At 32.9% G+C, this 24,775-nt stretch overlaps 1 protein-coding gene across 1 annotated transcript in view; it reads right to left on the reverse strand.

Annotated features, from left to right (window-relative positions):
• The window catches only part of LOC145277853 (salivary peroxidase/catechol oxidase-like), a 119,982-nt gene extending 109,889 nt beyond the window's left edge, over window positions 1-10,093 (reverse strand). Inside the window, exon 1 of the mRNA XM_080129800.1 lies at window positions 9,909-10,093. Coding sequence (XP_079985926.1) covers window positions 9,909-9,913 — 5 coding nt within the window. The 5' untranslated portion in view covers window positions 9,914-10,093. The remainder of the gene's footprint in view (window positions 1-9,908) is intronic.
• Window positions 10,094-24,775: the final 14,682 nt, after the last annotated feature.

Raw genomic sequence — 24,775 nt, forward strand, 5'->3', positions numbered from 1 at the left:
TCTGATTTTATTTTAACAACCTTTCATCTGATGTCAGTTTCACAAACTTTCATCTGATGTCATTGTCACAAACTTTCATCTGATGTCATTTTCACAAACTTTAATCTGATGTCATTTTAAAAAAAATTTCATCTGATTTCATTTTCACAAACTTTCATCTGATGTCATTTTCACAAACTTTCATGTGATGTCATTTTCACAAACTTTCATCTGATGTCATTTTCAAACAATTTCCATCTGATGTCATATTCAAAAACTTTCATCTGATGTCATTTTCACAAAATTTCATCTGATATCATTTTCAAACACTTTCATCTAATGTCATTTTCACAAACATTCATCCGATGTCATTTTCACAAACTTTCATCTTATGTCATTTTCACTAACATTAATCTGATGTCATTTTCACATGCTTGCATCTGATGTGATTTTCACAAACTTTCATCTGATGTGATTTTCACAAACTTTCATATTATGTCATTTTCACAAACTTTCATCTTATGTCATTTTCACAAACTTTATCTGATGTCATTTTCAAAAACTTTCATCTGATTTCATTTTCAAAAACTTTCATCTTATGTCATTTTCACAAACTTTTATCCGATGTCATTTTCACAAACTTTCATCTGATGTCATTTTCAAAAAATTTTAATCTGATGTAATTTTCACAAACTTTCATCTGATGTCAGTTTCACAAACATTCATCTGATGTCATTTTCAAAAACTTTTATCTGATGTCATTTTAAAAAGCTTTCATCTGATGTCATTTTCACAAACTTTCATCTGATGTCATTTTTAAAAACTTTCATCCGATGTCAGTTTCAAAAAAATGTCATCTGATGTCATTTTTAAAAACTGTCATCCGATGTCATTTTCATCAAATTTTCATCTGATGTCATTTTCACAAACTCTCATCTGATGTCATTTTTACAAACTTTCATCTGATGTCATTTTTAGAAACTTTCCTCCGATGTCATTTTCACAAACATTCATCCGATGTCATTTTCACAAACTTTGATCTGATCTAATTTTCAAAAACTTTCACTTGATGCCATTTTCAAAAAATTTTAATCTGATGTAATTTTCAAAAACTTTTATCTGGTGTCATTTTCACAAACTTTTATCTGATGTCATTTTCACAAACTTTCATCCAATGTCATTTTCAAAAACTTTCATGTGATGTCATTTTCACAAACTTTCATCTGATGTCATTTTCAAAAACTTTCATCTGATGTCATTCTCAAAAACTTTCATCTGATGTCATTTTCACAAATTTTCATCTGATGTCATTTTCACAAACTCTCATCTGATGTCATTTTCACAAACATTCATCCGATGTCCTTTTCAGAAACTTTCATCTGATGTCATTTTCACAAACTTTCATCTGATGTCATTTTCACAAACTTTCATCTGATGTCATTTTCACAAACTTTCATCTGATGTCATTTTCAAAATATTTTCATCTGATGTCATTTTCACAAACTTTCATCTGATGTCATTTTCACAAACTTTCATCTGATGTCATTTTCACAAACTTTCATCTGATGTCATTTTCCCAAACTTTTATCTGATGTCATTTTCACAAACTTTCATCTGATGTCATCTTCACAATCTTTCATCGGATGTGATTTTCACAAACTTTTATCAGATGTCATTTTCACAAACTTTAATCTGATGTCATTTTCAGAAACTTTCATCTGATGTCATTTTCACAAACTTTTATCGTATGTCATTTTCACAAACTTTCATCCGATGTCATTTTCAAAAACTTTTCATCTGATATCATTTTCAAAAACTTTCATCTGATGTCATTTTCACAAACTTTCATCTGATGTCATTTTTACAAACTTTCATCCGATGTCATTTTCACAAACATTCATCCGATGTCATTTTCACAAACTTTGATGTGATGTCATTTTCACAAACTTTCATCTGATGTCATTTTCAAAAACTTTTCATCTGATGTCATTTTCAAAATCTTTCATCTGATGTCATTTTCAAAAACTTTCATCTGATGTCATTTTAACAAACTTTTATCCGATGTCATGTTCACAAACTTTCATCTGATGTCATTTTTACAAGCTTTAATCCGATGTTATTTTCACAAACATTCATCCGATGTCATTTTCACAAACTTTCATCTGATGTCATTTTCCAAAACTTTCATCTGATGTAATTTTCACAAACTTTCATCTGATGTCATTGTCAAAAAATTTTAATCTCATGTTATTTTCAAAAACTTTTATCTGGTGTCATTTTTTAAAACTTTCATCTGATGTCATTTTCAAAAACTTTCATCTGATGTCATTTTCAAAAACTTTCATCTGATGTCATTTTCAAAAATTTTAATCTGATGTCATTTTCACAATCTTTCATCTGATGTAATTTTCGCAAACTTTCATCCGATGTCATTTTCACAAACTTTCATCCGATGTCATTTTCACAAACTTTCATCGGATGTCATTTTCACGTACTTTCATCCGATGTCATTTTCACAAACATTCATCCGATGTAATTTTCCTCAAACTTTCATCTGATGTCATTTTAACAAACTTTCATGCGATGTCATTTTCACAGACTTTCATCTGATGTGATTTTCACAAACTTTCATCTGATGTTATTTTGAAAAACTTTAATCCGATGTCATTTTCAAACAATTTTCATCTGATGTCATTTTCACAAACTTTCATCTGATGTCATTTTCACAAACTTTCATCTGATGTTATTTGCAAAAACTTTCATCCGATGTCATTTTCACAAACATTCATCCGATGTCATTTTCAGAAACTTTCATCCGATGTCATTTTCACAAACTTTCATCTGATGTCATTTTAATAAACTTTTATCTGATGTTATTTTCACAATCTTTTATCTGATGTCATTTTCACAAACTTTCATCTGATGTCATTTTTAAAAACTTTCATCTGATTTCATCATCACAAACTTTCATCTGATGTCATTTTCACAAACTTTCATCTGATGTCATTTTCACAAAATTTCATCTGATGTCATTTTCAAAAACTTTTAATCCGATGTCATTTTCAAAAACTTTCATCCGATATCACTTTAACAAACTTTCATCTGATGTAATTTTAACAAACTTTCATCTGATGCAATTTCCACAAACTTTCATCTGATGTCATTTTCAAAAACTTTCATCTGATGTCATTTTCACAAACTTTCATCTGATCTCATTTTCACACTTTCATTTGATGTCATTTTCACAAACTCTCATCTGATGTCATTTTCAAAAACTTTTATCTGGTGTCATTTTCAAAAACTTTCATCTGATGTCATTTTCAAAAACTTTCATCCGATGTCATTTTAAAAAACTTTCATCTGATGTCATTTTCACAAACTTTTATCTGATGTCATTTTCACAAACTTTATATTATGTCATTTTCAAACAATTTTCATCTGATGTCATTTTCAAAAACTTTTATCAGATGTCATTTTCACAAACTTTCATCTGATGTCATTTTACAAAAACTTTCATCGGATGTCATTTTCACAAACATTCATCTGATGTCATTTTCAGAATCTTTCATCTGATGTCATTTTCACAAACTTTCATCTGATGTCATTTTCACAAACATTCATCCGATGTCATTTTCACAAACTTTCATCCGATTTCATGTTCACAAATTTCATCCGATGTCATTTGCAAAATCTTTCATCTGATGTAATTTTCACAAACTTTCATCTGATTTCATTTTCACAAACTTTCATCCGATGTCATTTTCAAAAACTTTCATCCGATGTCATTTTCAAAAACTTTCATCTGATGACATTTTCAAAAACTTTCATTTGATGTCATTTTCACAAACTCTCATCTGATGTCATTTTCAAAAACTTTTATCTGGTGTCATTTTCAAAAACTTTCATCTGATGTCATTTTCAAAAAATTTCATCCGATGTCATTTTCAAAAACTTTCATCCGATGTCATTTTCACAAACATTCATCTGATGTCATTTTCAGAATCTTTCATCTGATGTCATTTTCACAAACTTTCATCTGATGTCATTTTCACAAACTTTCATCTGATGTCATTTTCACAAACTTTCATCTGATGTCATTTTCACAAACTTTCATCTGATGTCATTTTCACAACTTTCATCTGATGTCATTTTCACAAACTTTAATCTGATGTCATTTTCACAAACTTTCATCTGATGTCATTTTCACAAACATTCATCCGATGTCATTTTCACAAACTTTCATCCGATTTCATGTTCACAAATTTCATCCGATGTCATTTGCAAAATCTTTCATCTGATGTAATTTTCACAAACTTTCATCTGATGTAATTTTCACAAACTTTCATCCGATGTCATTTTCAAAAACTTTCATCCGATGTCATTTTCAAAAACTTTTATCTGATGTCATTTTCACAAACTTTCATCCGATTTCATTTTCACAAACTTTCATCCGATGTCATTTTCAAAAACTTTCATCTGATGTCATTTTCAAAAACCTTCATCTGATGTCATTTTCACAAATTTCATCTGATGTCATTTACAAAAACTTTCATCTGATGTCATTTTCACAAAATTTCATCTGATGTCATTTTCAAAAACTTTTATCTGATGTCATTTTCACAAAATTTCATCTGATGTAATTTTCACAAACTTTTATCCGATGTCATTTTCAAAAACTTTCATCCGATGTCATTTTAACAAACTGTCATCCGATGTAATTTTCACAAACTTTCATCTGATGTCATTTTCACAAACTTTCATCTGGGGTCATTTTCAAAAACCTTCATCTGATGTCATTTTACAAAAACATTCATCTGATGTCATTTTCACAAACTTTCATCTGATGTCATTTTCACAGACTTTCATCCGATGTCATTTTCAAAAAATTTCATCCGATGTAATTTTCACAAAATTTCATCCGATGTAATTTTCACAAACTTTTGTACGATGTCATTTTCCTCAAACTTTCATCCGATGTAATTGTCACAAACTTTCATCCGAATCATTGTCCTCAAACTTTCATCCGAAGTCATTTTCACAAAATTTCATCCAATGTAATTTTCCCAGACTTTCATCCGATGTCATTTTCCTACAACTTTCATCCGATTTCATTTTCACAAACTTTCATGCGATGTTAATTTCACAAACTTTTATCCGATGTTATTTTCCTCAAATTTTCACCCGGTGTAATTTACGTCAAATTTTCATCCGATGTCATTTACCTCAAACTTTCATCCGATGTCATTTTCACAAACTTTCATCCGATGTTATTTTCACAAGCTTTCATCCGATGTTATTTTCCTCAAATTTTCATCCGATGTCATTTTCACAAACTTGCATCCGATGTCATTTTAATAAACTTTCATCCGATGTAATTTTCACAAACTTTCACTCGATGTAATTTTCACAAACTTTCATCCGATGTCATTTTCATAAAACTTTCATGCCATGTCACTTTAATCAAACTTTAATCCGATGTTATTATCCTCAAACGTTCATCCGATGTCATTTTCATCAAACATCCATCCGATGTAATTTTCCTCAGACTTTTACCCCATGTAATTTTCACAAATTTTCATTCGATGTCATTTTTACAAATTTCATCTAATGTCATTTTCACAGACTTTCATCCGATGTAATTTTTACAAACTTTCATCCGATGTAATTTTCACAAACTTTCATCCGATGTAATTTTCACAAAATGTCATCCGATGTAATTTTCACAAACTTTCATCCGATGTTATTTTCCTAAAGTTTTCATCCGATGTTATTTGTCTCAGACATTCATACGATTTTTCACAAACTTTTTTCACAAACTTTCATCCGATATTATTTTCATCAAATTTTCATCCGATGTCATTTTCCTCAAACTTTCATCCGATGTCATTTTCCTCAAACTTTCATCCGATGTTATTTGTCTCAGACATTCATACGATTTTTCACAAACTTTTTTCACAAACTTTCATCCGATATTATTTTCATCAAATTTTCATCCGATGTCATTTTCCTCAAACTTTCATCCGATGTCATTTTCCTCAAACTTTCATCCGATGTTATTTGTCTCAGACATTCATACGATTTTTCACAAACTTTTTTCACAAACTTTCATCCGATATTATTTTCACAAACTTTCATCCTATGTCATTTTCCTCAAACTTTCATCCGATATTATTTTCCTCAAACTTTCATCCGATGTCATTTTCCTCAAACTTTCATCCGATGTCATTTTCATCAAACTTTCATCTGATGTTATTTTCACGAACTCTCATGCGATTTTATTTTCACAAACTCTCATCCGATGTTATTTTCATCAAACTTTCAACCGATGTCATTTTCATCAAACTTTCATCCGATGTCATTTTCACAAATTTTCATCCGATTTCATGTTCGCAAACTTTTATCATGATGTTTTTTTCCTCAAATTTTCATCTGATGTAATTTTCATCAAATTTTCATCGGATGTCATTGTCATAAAACTTTGATCCGATGTCATTTTCACAAGCTTTAATCCGATATCATTTTCACAAACTTTAATCCGATGTCATTTTTCACAAACTTTCATCTGATGTAATTTTCACAAACTTTTATCCGATGTTATTTTCATCAAATTTTCATCCGATGTCATTTTCCTCAAACTTTCATCCGATGTAATTTTCACAAACCTTCATCTGATGTCATTTTCCTCAAACTTTCATTCGATTTTATTGTCACAATCTTTCATACGATGTACATTTCCCTCATACTTTCATCCGATGTTATGTTCACAATCTTTCATACGATGTACATTTCCCTCATTCTTTCATCCGATGTTATGTTCACAATCTTTAATACGATGTACATTTCCCTCATACTTTCATTCGATGTTATGTTCACAATCTTTAATACGATATACATTTCCCTCATACTTTCATCCGATGTAATTTTCACAATCTTTCATACGATGTACATTTCCCTCATACTTTAATCCGATGTAATTTTCACAATCTTTCATACGATGTACATTTCCCTCATACTTTCATCCGATGTTATGTTCACAATCTTTCATACGATGTCATTTTCATAAACTTTCTTACGATGTCATTTTCACAAACTTTCATCCGATTTCAGTTTCCTCAAACTTTTATCCGATTGAATTTTCACAAACTTTCATCCAATGTTATTTTCACAAACTTTTATCCCATGTTATTTTCCTCAAATTTTCATCCGATGTCATTTTCATCAAATTTTGATCCGATGTCATTTTCCCCAAACTTTCATCCGATGTCATTTTCACAAACTTTCATCCGATGTCATTTTCACACACTTTCATCCGATGTAATTTTCCTAAAACATTAATCCGATGTCATTTTCACAAACTTTCATCCGATGTCATTTTAATAAACTTTCATCCGATGTTGTTATCCTCAAACGTTCATCCGATGTCATTTTCATCAAACATCCATCCGATGTAATTTTCCTCAGACTTTTATCCGATGTAATTTTCACAACTTTTCATCTGATTTCATTTTGATCAAACTTTAATCTGATGTCATTTTCACAAACTTTCATCTGATGTCATTTTCATAAAACTTTCATCTGATGTCATTTTTACACTTTCATCCGATGTCATTTTAAAAACTTGTATCCGGTGTCATTTTCCTCAAACTTTAATAAGATGTCATTTTCACAAACTTTCATCCGATTTAATTTTCACAAACTTTAATCCGATGTAATTTTCACAAACTTTCATCCTATGTCATTTTCCTCAAACTTTCATTCGATTTTATTGTCACAATCTTTCATACGATGTCATTTTCCTCAAACTTTCATCCGATGTTATTTTCACAAACTTTCATACGATGTCATTTTCACAAACTTTCATCCGATGTAATTTTCACAAACTTTAATCCGATGTAATTTTCACAAACTTTCATCCTATGTCATTTTTCTCAAACTTTCATTCGATTTTATTGTCACAATCTTTCATACGATGTCATTTTCCTCAAACTTTCATCCGATGTAATTTTCACAATCTTTCATACGATGTCATTTTCATAAACTTTCATACGATGTCATTTTCACAAACTTTCATCCGATTTCAGTTTCCTCAAACTTTTATCCGATTGAATTTTCACAAACTTTCATCCAATGTTATTTTCCTCAAATTTTCATCCGATGTCATTTTCATCAAATTTTGATCCGATGTCATTTTCCCCAAACTTTCATCCGATGTCATTTTAACAAACTTTCATCCGATGTCATTTTAACAAATTTTCATCCGATGTCATTTTAATAAACTTTCATCCGATGTAATTTTCACAACCTTTCATCCGATTTCATTTTCACAAACTATATCCGATATCATTTTCACAACTTTAATCCGAGATCATTTTTCCTCAAACTTTTATCCGATGATATTTGTCTCAGACATTCATACGATGTAATTTTCAAGAAACTTTCATTCGGGGTTATTTTCACAAACTTTCGTCCGATGTCATTTTCCTCAAACTTTCATCCGATGTTATTTGTCTCAGACATTCATACGATTTTTCACAAAATTTTTCACAAATTTTCATCCGATATTATTTTCATCAAATTTTCATCCGATGTCATTTTCATCAAACTTTCATCTGATGTTATTTTCACGAACTCTCATGCGATTTTTTTTTCACAAACTCTCATCCGATATTATTTTCATCAAACTTTCAACCGATGTCATTTTCATCAAACTTTCATCCGATGTCATTTTCACAAACTTTCATCCGATTTCATGTTCGCAAACTTTTATCCGATGTTTTTTTCCTTAAATTTTCATCCGATGTAATTTTCATCAAATTTTCATCGGATGTCATTGTCATAAAACTTTGATCCGATGTCATTTTCACAAGCTTTCATCCGATATCATTTTCACAAACTTTAATCCGATGTCATTTGTCTCAAACTTTCATCCGATGTAATTTTCACAAACTTTTATCCGATGTTATTTTCATCAAATTTTCATCCGATGTCATTTTCCTCAAACTTTCATCCGATGTTATTTTCACAAACTTTCATCCTATGTCATTTTCATCAAACTTTCATCCGATTCCATTTTCACAAACTTTCATCCGATGTTATTTTGCTCAGACTTTCATACGATGTCATTTTCATCAAAGTTTCATCCGATGTTATTTTCATCGAACTTTCATCCGATGTTATTTTCACAAACTTTCATACGATGTCATTTTCATCAAACTTTCATCCGATGTTATTTTCACAAACTTTCATCCGAGGCCATTTACACAAACTTTCATCTGATGTTATTTTCTCAGACTTTCATACGATGTCATTTACACAAACTTTTATCCGATTTTATTTTCACAAACTTTCATCCGATGTTATTTTCACAAACTGTCATTACTTCATGTTGAATCTGTATAGAATGTCAATCGCAAGGATTTCAAGTACAAGGATATAAGTGTCAAGTAACAATCATTTCTAAGTGACAGTCTTTTGGAAATTGAACATTCGATCCTTAGATGGGTACTATTAAGATTTCAATTACTAACTAGTTAAGGCTGATGGAACGAGAGAAACTTATCCTGTGGAGTAAAAAAACGATTGCATTTGAAATTCTGTATAAATCTCCTAGTTCGATAATAAAAAATTCTAAGTTTGAACAAAATACATTTGAAATAACTCGGAAGTTACATCGGCCGAAATGTTGTGAGAATCACATCCAAAATGATATCAGTAATACAAATAATACTTACAAATGAATCTACAAAAAGCATACATATCCAATGTATATGATGATTTTTTTAGCAATAAACATTTTAAAAACTTGAATAAATGTGTACATGATATAACCTAAAAATGGTTGATATCTCATAAAATAAAACAATCGAATCCTTTTTTTTATCCAAAAGTGCTCCCAGCACTAATATTAAAAACAATAAAAGTCAACTTACCGCATATTGAGGGGATCCAGGTAAAAAGAAAATTATTGTAAGTTGTGTCACAATCGTAAATCAATAAGAAATGCCTTGATATGAAATGATCGCATCAAACGATAAGAAGAGTTCAACGAAATATGTTTTTTGTTGTTTTTTTTTTCATCCAAAGAAAAGATCACAAGAAATAGCCAGTTTGTTTTGAGAGTTTCACAGGCTTACGACCCGTATTTGTAAAAACATCGTGGGAGGTGGAAGGGAAGAGGAGATGTTGTAAAAATCCAATCTCGTTGACAAAGAACAAGGATGAGGAAAGTTCTCATAATTATGTATGTGTACACACACACACACACACACACACACACACAACCCCCCTCCACACACACACAGTCCAAATACATAGATAAATTTTCAGATTTTTATTTATTGCCTGCCCACAAGATCAACGGTAGATATAAAGTGAGTTTTTAATCTGTATGATTCTGTTCCCCCTAGAAAGGTACTCTGGACTAAGTGCAAAAGTCAGTAATCTCTGACAAAATAACTCTAATTAGATTTCTTCGTTATTCCTTTACAGCGTAATGAATTCTTTGAATGAGAGAAGTTTATCCCCTCTGACTCCCTTTATGTCATTAGTAATCAACACAAAACTGTTGATTGAATTAAATATAAAAATTGATAAATTCAATTGGAAATGAATCACACAACAACTTTGCCTTTTCGCTAGGCATAAGGTATAGTATCTGTTCTGATACTACACTTCACTTTTTCTGTTCTCAATCAGTGAAGGAAAAATTATTCTTGATTGAGGCACTTTTCTTTTTGTTCCAATTTAGAGTAGCTATTTTTAGGGAGCTGGATTTTCTTCACATTAAAAATCGATCTTGTGTTTAATTTTGTCACCATAAGAAGGCAAGTAAATAGGAAAACTAACCTTAAATGATGAACCAGATATTTTTCAATGTATCTTTTGTTATTAATGTAGAGTTACAACAAAGTGTCATAGCAGTCATTGGTCGCAGTCATAGCTACAATATCAGACACAGATTTCTTGTAACAATCTATTCTGTATTTTCTGTAAATACACACTTGTGAATATACTAACATGTTGTCGGAATTATTATCGACCTTTCAAGATCATAACATTGCTGAGGAGGATTTGGACCTATGTCACAAATATTGGTGACCAGGTACATACAGGCCAACATAACCCGACCACATGTTGCAGAACACTGGCAGCAAGTAATATGCACGTATTCCGACATGAAAATAAACCAATCATATGTTGCACACAACATTGACAACAAAAACTTGGATTTAGATAAAACATAACCATTATTACAACTGTCAGATTTTTAGAAAAAGTGAAAAAAACAAAAACAAAAAAAAACTAACAAAACGACCTTGTTTTCTTTTTTCTCCTTCTGAGAAAAGCTACGACCGTATGTATGTATATATATATATATATATATATATATATATATATATATATATATATATATATATATATATATATATATATATATATATATATATTATATATATATATATATTTCTTCAGAATAGTTTTTATAGACCTTATTACCAAACGGATGTAAAGAACGCATAACATGGATTTTACCAAGCAAGCTGCATCTAAAAAAATCTTTCATATCCTTTTTCTGCAAATCCTCCTGCTACAGGACTTCTGATAAATTTATTATTTCCATGTCTCACTGACTTTAGTAAATAGGGTGCATACCTTTATAAATATTTGCTAATATTTTCTCTCCTTTGATGAGATGATAGACATCGAAACCCTATAGGTTAAGGAGATTAATTTTCTGAAGTATTCTTTGTCTTGCTTAGAATAATAAAAATTCTTTGATATGAAACTCAACCACTCCATTTCATTTCAATGAGAGTTTTTTGAAATTCATTGAATCACAATTTAATATATATATAAATATATATATATATATATATATATATTTATATACATATATATATATATATATATATAAAGCTGAATGTCTGTGTGTGTATATGTGTGTGTGTTTGGTCACGAATAGGCTCCTATATGGTTGACTATTATAGAAAACTGATCACATACAATGAGAGATGATTCGAGACACAGTAATGGCTATGTTTGATCTGGCAGAACGGTGGTTCAGTAAAATCGTGGGGTCTGTGTTCGCGCCTAGTCCACAAAGTATGGAAATAAAAAATTTAAAAATGAAAAAAAAAAAAAAAAAGGTTTACAAGTGTTTTTGATATAGATGTATATAATAATATTTTTATAAGTATGTTTTAACTTAAATAGGGATGATATAATAAAATTGTGTGGTCTGCATTCGCGCCTGACTTCCATAGAATGGAAATAGGCACAAACTTTAATAAAGACTTTTCATATCTATCTGCGTAAGTATACTTTGATAATTATGTTTCAGTTTGAAGAAATATGGTGTAATAAAATTATGGGGTGTTCATTCGCGCCTGACCTCCTTAGAATGGAATTATGTCACAAAGTTTAACAAGTTTTTTTAATATATATCTACAGAATATTGTGATAAGTGTTTCAGTGTGAACAGGTATGGTATAATAAATTATGGGGTTTATCTATTTTATTTTTACTTTCATCATATTTTGCTTTGGTTTTGATACCCCAAATTCGAAGCTATCTCTTTACAACCCTTCCTATCATACTTTCATAAATCAGAGTCCATTTTCTTTTGGCTTTTTTTTAACTCAGTCAACGACGAGTACTTTGTTAGTATATATATATATATATATATATATATATATATATATATATATATATATATATATATATATATATATATAGTAATTTATAAAATATATAGGGCGATTAAGCTACACTGAATATTTGACGTTTCATCCACTCTAGGATTCCTAGAGTGGATGAAACACTGAATATTCAGTGTAGCTTAATCGCCATTCCTAGAGTGGATGAAACGCCGAATATTCAGTGTAGCTTAATCGCCATATATATTTTATAAATTACTAACTAGCTCTACCTACGTATTGAGCACTTTTGAAGTAAATACTTAAAGTTTATGCATAAATCTATACTTTCGTATATTAATTTTATGTGAGTAAATGAAGTAGTTATATATATATATATATATATATATATATATATATATATATATATATATATATATATGGGTGCCCGGCGTTGACCGGGTGTTTGGACGTGTATGTTGAGCAAAAAAAAAAAAGTGGTAATAGGAAGACAGGCTCGAAACCGTACCATGAAGCAGGAAAAGAACGGGAGAAAAAACGTAACGTCTTTGCTGTTACGACCACCACCAAACTGGAAGTGACATAGGTTTAAATTAAGGCTAGACAATCGAAAAGAGGGGATGAATTTCGAAAATATTGGTGAATACCTTTTATGTAAAATTTCTAATTCTCTGAGTAATTTGGTAGAGACCGCAGAGATCAAATTTTTTTTAACTTTGACACCTATGATGACCCCTTAACATTTATTGTTTTGTGTAAGCCTTTTAATTGGTTCTGGTCGAAAATGTTTAGTTACCAATATATAAATGTATGTATGTATGTTTGCATGGGTGACTAAAACTTTCGACAGAGGCGACGGATTTTACCAAGATCAGTATCGTTTTGAACTTCGACCTTCTAGACGACAAATAGCAAAAAATTGGCTAAAAACATTAATTTCTTTACCTTCAACTGGGCACTTTCCTACAGGGGACGTCGCTTTTTTCGCCGATATTTTTTAAAGTCATCCTCTACTTTCGATTGTCTAGCCATAATTTAAACCTACGTCACTTCTGGTTTGGCAGACTCAAATCAAGTTATTAAGTTAGATCAGTGTCCAAGGAACCTATATCTAAAATTTCAATTGTTTATACTCAAAATTGTCGGAGGAGTTTGGTAGAGTTCTCAAAGGTCAAATCGTTGAACTTTGACCCCTTAACAGCCAAATTTCTGGCCGAAAACCGATCCCAAAGATTTTCCCAAATCTCAGTACCCTGTATATCAAATTTTGAGTCTGTAGACTTTAAATTGACATTAAAATTCGGCCTTGTGCCTAATTTGCTAATAAATACCCTGTTGTTCTTGGCCTTCGGACCAAGATCAAAGTGTAATATCTGTTCTGCAGATGCTGCACTCAAGATAATTTGTACTTGTCAATGGAGGGGAAACCCTCTATACTGGGACAATTATTATTTTTGGTAACCAGAGTGCCATCTTTTTGTCTACTTTTAGGGGAGCTGGTTTTTACCCTACATTAAAAACGGCCTTGTGCCTAAATTTGCTTTGGTGCGGAAGCAAATAAATACAATAAATAGAAAAGAGGCTTGCCTTTTTTCTATTGTTCATGGCCTTCGGGCCGGGATCAAAGTGTAGTATCTGTTCTGGCAGATACTGCACTTAAGATAATTTGTACCAGTCAATGGAGGGGAAACCCTCTATACTGGGACAATTATTATTTTTGGTAACCAGAGTGCCCCCTTTTTGCCTACTTTTAGGGGAGCTGGTTTTTACCTCACATTAAAAACGGCCTTGTGCCTAATTTGCTCAGTGGGGGAGCAAATAAACACCATCTGTTCTGGCAGATACTGCAAGCAAAGACCATATGTGGGGGCAACCCCACATATAAGACCTTGGTCAATGTAGGGGCAACCCTTCATACCAATTGTCACTATCCAGCTGCCCTACTCCCCGGGGAGTTGGTTCCCATTTCTGCTTCACTCCTCACTTTAAAAATCGATCTTTTGCCTAATTTGCTTGGTGGGGGAGCAAATAAATACCTGGCCTTTTTTCTGTTTTTCTTGGCCTTTGGACTGGGATCAAAGTGTAGTATCTGTCCTGCAGATGCTGCACTTAAGGTAATTTGTCCCAGTCAATGGAGGGGAAACCCTCTACACTGAGACAATTACTATTTTTGGAACCAACCAGAGTGCCCCTTTTGCTTTTTTTTCAGGGAGCTGGTGTTAACATAAAAAAACGACCTCGTGTCACATTTTTGGTGGAAAAGCAAATAAATACTAATAGAAAGGAGGGTTTTTAATATGAATATCAATACACACAAAAAAAAAACGAATTTATATATATATAATGTGAAAACCAACTTTGATGAGAACTAAAATAGTAGCAAAAAATGGAAAACAAATAAAATTTGAGGGCAAACTAATAATTATAGGAAAAACTTTAAAACTGAAAATATTTGTGATGAATAATTCAAACTAGCTTTTTGGTGTGGATTGAGTGGAAAAGTTCCAATTATGGGATATGCCTATAGATTTTTTCAGTCAAAATATAAAAACCATAAATGCTGAAGCACAGAGGTTAAAGGAAAAATATGAAGAAAGTTTCTTGGGATTTTTCTTGTGGATTGGGAAGATGTAAAAAAGTAACTGTAAAGTTTAAATTAAAACCGAACATTCAACTGGTTTTTTATAAAAAGAAATATTCTATTCACGTCATTAAATAAAATTGATATGGAATTAGATAGACTCGAAAAAAAAAAAGGAAGTGTTACGAAGGTTGAATACAGAAAATACGCTTCGCCCACAGTCTGTGTAAAAAGTAAAGGAATTCATGTAAGTGCAGATTTTTTTGATTATTCTCTACATTTTCCCGAAACCACATTTAAGTAGAAATTGAAGCTATAAAAAACAACTTAACGTATGCAGAAATGAATTCTCTGAAATGAAACAATTCATGGCATCTCAGAGAACATAATTTGCAGTAAAAATATTCAGGGAACTCAATGGAGGAAAACTTTTGTCAAAAGTTGATATAAGTGACGTGTATTTACAAATACCAATGGTCAAAGAGTACTCAACGCTACTATGTTTAAATACCTGTAGATGTTTATGCAAATTTGAAAGATTGATATTTGTAGTAAAGGTTGCATCAGCAATAATGGACTAAAGTTTGCAACAGCCTACCTAGATTACATGCCAGTAAAGCCAACGAGCAATTTAAATTGCATTGACACAAAGTATTGAAAAGAATCCAAGACTATGCTTTCAAATTGGAGAAAAGATGCATTTCTTTTTCATAGAAAAAAATTACAATATCTTTGCCAAATTCTAGACAAAGACAATAGAAGACCAAACCAAGAATTAGCACGTGCAAAAAAAAAATGTCAGCTCCAGAAAATGTATCATCTCTATCAAAATCTCTTGATTTTTCAAATTATTACAAAGTGTTTATTTAGAACATGCAAGATTTCAAAATGGGAAAATTTTTGGTCTGTACAACAGAATGTCAGAAGGCATTTAAAAAAATAATATTCTCACACCAAGAAGAAACCGAAAGACTACAGACTTCATTTAAATAACCTGAACCCCATATGGAGCAAGGCTAAAAAGAGGGTTGTTATGGTATGATGGTTATCTACCTTATTTCAGGAGTAGATGGACTCTTCCAGAGACAATGAATAAAGTTATGACGAAGTGTCATAGCAGTCTCAGTATCAGTCTTGCCACAGTTTCAGACGAAACTTTTTGTAGAATATTCTTCTGTACTTTCTGTAAATAGACCAATACGTTGTCTTAATTATTATCGGCATTTCAAGGTCACAGTAATAGGATAACAGCAATCAATCGTTTATCGATCAAACTTGTTAATGTTTGAATCTGTTCAGTAGTACAACATCTAGAATTGATTTCCAGAATCCGATTTTGCATAATTGGCACCTATTTTAATAATTCAGGCTTAAACTCAAACAAAACCAACTTGCCTCCTCCCGTGAGGCTTGCATTTATGAACATCCGTGGGCTTAGAACTAATTTAAATGATGTTGAAGCATTTCTCCTAACAAACACCCCGGATATCTTAACACTAAGTGAGACTAACCTACACTCCTCTATTCCCTCTATCTACTTAACATGCCTGGATATCTCCCACTCTGCCGTAAGGACTCTGACAGACATATGCACGGACTTGGGGTCTATATTCGAAACATCCTCCCCTTGACTAGAGAAACAAAGCTAGAATCGGACGATCAAGCCTTTTTGTGCTTTAGACTTAACATGCAACATAACATTAGCTACTTTTATTTTCTCTACTGCTCTCCCTCAACCCAGGACTGCACCATAATAAACAAAGTCTCTGACAGCATAGATACAGCACTTTCCCTCGACACTAGCACACAAGTGCATGTATATGGTGACTTCAATGGTCACCACAACAACTGGCTTGGATTTTCTACTTACACAGACGCAGCTGGTAGCACAACACATAGCTTCTTTATATCTCATTCCTTATCACAGATGGTTACATTTCCAACTCGTTTCCCAGACCAGCAAGAACAACACACATCACTTCTAGATCTGTTTCTAACCACAGTTCCCGATGATTGTGTAACAAATGCCCACATCCCACTTGGGAATGCTGATCATGCAGTGGCAATGGTTGAAATCGCCCTAATCTCTAGAGCCAAAACTGAAGAGCCATTGCTCAAAACAATGAGATATTATAAAAAGGCTGACTGGGAAGCCATCAGGGATCTCATCAGAGATGGCCCATGGGGAAATATCTTTTCACTTTCTGCTGAACAGTGCGCAAATGAGACCACTAAATGGTTCATAGCAGCAATTGAAGCACATGTTCCAACGCGGAGATTTTATAGCAAGCCCCACTCTCTCCAATGATTTACTTCTACTTGTGCAGCTGCCATTGCACAAAGGCAGAATGCATACTGCGGATTTAACCAACATAAGTCCAGTTCAAACAGACAGAAGTATGTAGAACCCAGAAGTAACTGTAAGAAAGAAATAGCCACAGCTAAGAGAGAATTTACTGAAACCACCAAAAAATGCACTGAAGCACAGAAATTATGAATCCATGATTTCTGGAAAATCTACAACGGTGTAGTAAATAATGGGCAATCAACAATTCCCCCACTATCTAACAATCATGAGGTTTTTAGGTTCTCTCTACCTTGCTAGAAAGCTACTAATGCCCGAAAGTATCCTGTACCTCTATAAGGCCACCATTCACCCATGTATGGAATATTGTTGTCATATTTGAGCTGGTGCATCTGCTACTAGTCTCTTGCTCCTAGTCAAGATTCAAAAGAGAGTCGCCAACCTGATATGTCCTAAACTGTCATCTAAGCTTCAGCCTCTGTCTCATTGATGAAATATAGCATCCCTGTGCCTGTTCTACAAGTATTTTAACGTTGAATGCTCTGACGAACTGCAAGCACTTGTACCCCCTCAACATAAATACCCCCGACAAACTCGACAAGCAGCTAAATCCCATCCCTTCACAGTAGAGATCCCTAGATGTAAGAGAACCTTCTACTCCAGTAGTTTCTTCCCCAGAACCACTAGACTTTGGAATTCTATTCCGGGTCCCTGCTTCTCCAACTGTACTGACATGCAGAAATTCAAGTGTAACGTGAACTGACATCTTGCTGCGCAACTCCCTATATAGTACCCCTGTAGCTTATGTCCCTGATAGTAACCCCCTACATCAAAGTGGCAATGTACCTTGTTTCGGGTGAAAATGTAATAAAAAAATAACTGCATTTTAGAAAGTTCTCGGTACAGTACTAATTAGATGAACACACACCCACTTCACCAACTACAGAAATGCATAGTTGCTAATCTTTCCTGTATGGCAGTGGTAATGTAGTAGTGTGCTAGTTATGCTCTCTGGTTCGTAGCAGGGTTACTAATGGTGGATGAGTTTGGCACCAAGTAGTATTAGGGCCGCAATTCAGCTAATAGGACTCTGGTGAAAATCCAGGAAAAGTCGGCATCAGAATCCATCATCCTCTACTCATCGCTACTTTTGTGAGGCAAGCAATAGAGTTGTTTCTTCTATACCATTCCTTTGTGTGTTCTAAGCCAAACTTGCCTTGAATTTGTATACAACGGTTGCATGTTTGGAAAAAAACCCACCAATTTTTCCGAATGATGCATACTTAAGGCTAACAATGGAGGACTTCATGCTGAACAAACAATCCTGAGTCATAAACGTTGTGGGCTTTATGCAGAAGTATGGTTCTCTTAACAACAACAATCACAGTTCATCTAAAGTGACCATTTTCGGGAGCTGGATTTTCCCCACGTTTAAAACCGACCTTGTGTATAACTCTGCCCCCCTCCCCCATGGGTAGGTAAGTAAACAGTAACAGCAATGTCCAGCTAATATTCAAATAAGCATTTATTCCAAACCCTCATGAATCAATGGAAAACTTGCTTTAATTGTGGAATGATCGAGTTCAGAGAAGGGTTGGCAAAAAGCAAAAAAGTTAACAACTAACATGGTGAAGGAGAAATCTTGTATACATTTTCATTACTAAACTGCAGACGAAGCCTGCCTATATGTACAAAGGAAATCATATGATAAAGCGAACCTCATGCAACTAAATTAGTACCTCATCTTATTTGAAATCTAAACAAGTTCCAAAGTCCTGACAATAGAAATAACCTTGATTCTAGGAGACTATGAATAATTAGGGCATACCTCTATAGGAGCAACTAGCCCTCACACTCACGGAATCAATGCTGCAGCTGACTCTGGAGCAAAATCGGCCTGAAATACAGGAAGTTCTATGATGGGCAAATACCAACTAGTCATCATATCTGAAGTATCACAAAGAACTAGCTGGATATAAAAGATATGACATTTGCTAACATCAGAATTGGATCACAGAACACCAACTCATATATGTGTCTGAATTGCACCTATCACAATTGGCCGTAGAATATGGAAACAGATACTACACCTTGATCGGAGCCTGTTAGTATTTACAAACTGATTGTTCAGGTAGAATGTGACACAATGTCAGTTTAATTAGACAGGCAGCAGGGAAGCACTCTTTAATGGCGAATGACATTCAAAACAATTTCACTGTCTTGTCAGCATTTTAAAAGGAAAATATTAGTACAAATTACCCTTTGATCTTATCATTTTGTAACCTGCATTTATTTGTATTTTCTGCTTTGTATTATTTTCCTTACGTAAAAACATGGGAATCTTATAGTAATAAACTAATAATAAAAAAAAACCCAAAGAAATCTAGAAAAAAATTGTTTCTTAATCATTTGATGTTTTTGCTTAGTTTTCCATGGATTTCTATTTATAAGTTCAATTTTCCTAATGACCTGAATACTTTTATTGCTCATTAGTCTTTTAGTATGTCGGTTTGCATTGCATATTTATAAGAGCTTCTGTCCGTCTTATTGTCATGCTTAAATAGCATTTTTGAAATGTGTCCACACATCTGCATTTATAAAACAGTTCATTGCTTGAGTTTTTAGATGCTTCCATTGATCTCTACAAGAAACCGTTCGTCCATCAGCCAGTCTGTCAGTCAGTATGACGGTATGTCATGCTTCATTTTGAAATAGTATTTCCATCATTAAATATACAGTTTGACTGGACATTCTTGAATACTCTTCCTTGGCCTTTTGCCTAGGAGCAACGTGTAGTATTTGTTCTGATATTAATCTTCACCATGTCTGCCTTTGATTAGTGAAAGAGAAATCCATTTATATTGACCAAATTTTTATTTTTGTCCTCATTGCGAGTTCCCCTTTTTGGAGAAGCTGGATGTTTCTCACATTAAAAACTGATCTTGCGTCTAACTCTGCCCTCGTGGAGAGGCAAGTAACTAGAAAGATTGTTGGAATATTATTGAATAATTTCCACTCATCACATCAGAATCCTCACTACTTTGCTCTGATGACACATGAGAGCAAACATTCAAATTTCAGCATGTTGATGGGAAACGGAACAGTAAAGGAATTCCAAAGGTAAACGATCAAATCAGATTAGAAAATCTTCCGGCATTTAGGGATCTCTACAGTGAAAGGGTAGGATCTTGCTGTCGGATGTGAGAAAGTACAAATGCACTAAGTTCATTGGAGCACATTCTATGGAAGTACTTGTAAAACAATACAGGGATACAACATTCACAATGCGACAGGGCTCGATCTTGACAGACAATGCAAGGTTAGAAATTATGGGAATCAAACTCAACACTTAATCAGTAAAAGTTTATTAAAACAAAAGAGAAAAATGTGACAACCGATTTTAGTTTCCTAGCTTCACCCTTGTCCATTGTTGTCAAGTGGAATTGATATTTGTTGTCTGCTAGCATTGGTGATCAAATTACAAAAATGGTTTGAATTTCAGAAAAATCATTAGAAAGACTCGCAGAAGTTAATAGCTATGTCAAAAATAACAAAATAAATTTAAAAATTATTCTCATCCAAAAATTTGAGTGCCAAATATTTAATTTGACGTTGCTACTTATGTCAGCTTGCAAACAAGTGGTTATATTGGAAAACAGAATATAAAAATATGGCCATCTGCTTCGTAATAAACTATAAAAGAAATAAGAGGTGGTCGAATTGATTATTGATTGAAATGAAAAACATAACGTTGATAACAAAATTGTCAAGATGGAGATGACAGACATTTGGAATGGGTTAGGTTCTGTCCATTCTTGGCCAGAGTAAACGCCAACTTATGATGAATGGGTTGAATAATGAGAATTGCTAAAGTGCAATTGGTTGATTTAAAAAAAAAAAAGATGAGAGAAATGTACGGAAAACTAAAGAGCTTACAATATGATAATTAATCCACATCGTCCAGATAGCTCCTTTGGATCTAGATCAATGTTCGGCTTATATCACACTAAAAACTGAAACTGTATAAAACTCAGTGGAAATTTCAAAATCAAAACACTAATTGAGGAACTTATTTGAATTTTAAAACTGTAATCCTAATTAAAGAACTTGGTAGAATTCCTAGTGCCAACTTCAACAAATAGACTTAATAAAATTGTCAGCGTATATGCAAACAGTTAAATAAATTGTTCAACATTAAAATTGTTTAGGTTTGGTGATGCTTGGGGCTAACTCCTTTATTGTATGCTCCTCAAAACTCAGTCTAGTACTGAGGAATATTATGAGAAAGGAAGATAGTTTGAATTTGACTGAATGACCCCCGCACTCAATTTGAATGCCACCACCCTATTGCATCTCCTCTGCATCCCACTACTGATTTGCCTGACAATTGATGCAGATCAAAAGATTGTTTGATTATCTGCAGATAAATTGTAAAATGAAAAACAAAACACTTTCGATGAGAATCTTGTTGTTCTTGATTGTCCAACGAATAAAATGTGTGGTTCTCAGAGACAGAGAAGAAAATTTTACATAGAAGTCTGAAAAATTCCAAACTAATGCAGGTATCTATCAAAAGAAATCTGAAATACAATTGAATTCTATTAAAGACAGCTTAGCATTTGCAATAAAATATTATAATTTGATACAAAGTGGTTTGAAAACATAATATATGATCAGACGCTTTTAAAGAATTATATCCCAGAACATTGTTTTCGAAAATCAGGTGAATTAATTATTGCTAAAAATGTCTGAAAACAAATGTTGAAATCATGGGAAGATGTAACAACGATGGACTTGAGAGAAAGAGGAATAAATTAAGACTTGCCCAGAGACACAATCTGTGGTCTCACGTTGGTTTGTGATAATTCCCGATGAGAGTATTAAACTGACAGTTTTTATAATGATTAGAAGAGTCCATTATGAGTGAATTATCTTTTAATTAATTTGATGCCACAATAGATCTCTTAAACACTTGGAGGAATCCTATGGAAAGTAAAGGTTTAAGAGTGAATGTTACCAAAACCAAAGTTATGATTAGTGGTTGTAGTGTTAGAAAATCCTCAGAAAGAGAAAAGTTTCCCTGATGAGCTTTTGGAAAGAGAATTCATTTTTGTGGTACTTGTAAGAAATGCAGTAGAATTACAGGTAGGTTTTGAGATGAAAACCAATTTGTATGCAATAATTGTAAGACAATGGGGATGGATTAGAATTAAAATATGGAGAAAGTATATTTGGATGGCAAAGCTATTGAAACTAAAAATTTTGTTACCTGGGTCATATCATTGGAACACAAAGAGAAGTAATTGCTCGTGTGATTGCAGGAGTGGATGCCGTAAGTTCAGGAAACGTCTACCTTTACCAATGTCAATCAAGGGAAGAGTCTATAAACCATGATGTATGAAGGATATGAACCTCGCCAGAAAGGGTTGAGGACATGTGTTGCATGTAGAGAAATGATACGATGGATGTGTAATGTGAGTCTTAAATACATACATACTGATGATTTCAAAGTAATATTAAATCTGGATTATATACAGAGATGTGTGCAGAAGAGGAGACTTTGATGCTATAGCCCCACTGTAAGAATGGATAATAGTTCTTAGGTTAGTATATCTAAAACACCTGAGGTAAGAGGGTCAGCCTACAAAAGAGGGTAAAGAAGAACATGGGAGGAAGTAACAACAAGGGACTTAGGAGAAAGAGGAATAAATAAAGACTTGTCCAGAGATAGTTTGACAGTCTGTAAAATATGACAGTCTCATGGTGGTTCATGATAATTCCTGACGAGAGTAGTAAACTCACAGTTTTTATAATAATTAGAAGAGTTCATTATGAGTGAATGGGTAAGTTTCTGTAACAAGTATATTAATGCAAAATAATATATAAAAAGTCTAATATTAAAAAAGGATACATATTAAATGTTTTGCTTTGTGTTTTCTATTTTTACTTATCTTAGATGATCTTTACTTATCTTAGATGATATAAGCAACAAAAATTAATAAAACTATAAATACGACCCAGATTCATGTTTTGGTTCACTAATGTATACACAGGAATTTTAACTGAAAAACAACTGAAGCGACTTTGTCACAATAGCAGCTCATTATATCTAAAAATAAAAGTTTGAAAAAAAGACGAAGGTCGTCATAGATAGATAAAAACACCAACATATTTTCTTTCTTGCTTTATACGCCCCCACTTTTCACTTTCTTAATAATAACACTCTTGCTACTATGGAAATTACAAGCACAGATATGGTAAAAAAAAACTATGTATACTTTTACTTTCCATATAAAAATATTTTTATCAACAGAATAGTTTCTTAAAGACAGAACGTTGAGGTGGGGGTGGGCTATCCCCTTCCATACATAATGATGATGATGAAAAAAGCACCACCGTTAATGAAACATATGGAAAGAGCCACTCTGATTCATGAGTTACATATTTTAACTGAGCCACTATCCTACCAATTAGCCAAAGATTCCAGCAATTTGCACTGTTACTGTTACAGGTCCTATAATGCGCTAGGCTTGTAAGGATGCTGTATAGTGGATGAACGGTGGACCAGCTGGCTCTGCCTGGTGCGGTTGTAGGTAAGTGGCTGAGTAACATTGAAGCTTTTCCCATCAAAAGTTGTTATTAGCCCACTTCTGTTTGTCTGTCTTCTTTTCCCCTGGACTGTTCCTTGCAGGATGGCATTTACAGGTCCTTATACGCCTATTATGTGCCTATACTATCTGAATATCCTCTTTTTCACGGTGGTTAGTAGGTCTTCATTATTATAATTACTATTGCATTCATAATAAAAAATTTTACTCCCATTTAAAAGAAAAAAGGCGATATCACCTATCTTGAAAAGTGAACAGAACTAAACGGTAAGAGAAAAGTGATGCACTTGTTGAGTGACCTTTCTGTAGACTTTATTAGTGACATCTTCCTTGTATAAGAAGCCAAGGAATCTTCTGGGGCATCTTTCTACTGTTTAGATTCTTCTTTGTAACTTTGTCTCCATGCCTCGTATATATAAAGCATGATTGAGATGACTCGTGCGTTTAGTAGCTTCATTTTGCTTTCCAGAGGAATGTTGCTGTCTCTCCATATAGTCTTGAGTCTAAAATGAATTGTGACTCCCACCTGAATGCACTCATCTAGAAAGTTGCTGTAGTAGTTGCTTCAATGCCAATTAAAGTAGATCTCTGGCACCAATAAATTGATAACATTTAGATATCTATTACTGATAGAGATTTGATATCT

The sequence above is a fragment of the Euprymna scolopes genome, chromosome 6 (genome assembly GCF_053919585.1).
Source record: "Euprymna scolopes isolate OS-2025 chromosome 6, ASM5391958v1, whole genome shotgun sequence".
NCBI classification, from domain to species: domain Eukaryota; kingdom Metazoa; phylum Mollusca; class Cephalopoda; order Sepiida; family Sepiolidae; genus Euprymna; species Euprymna scolopes.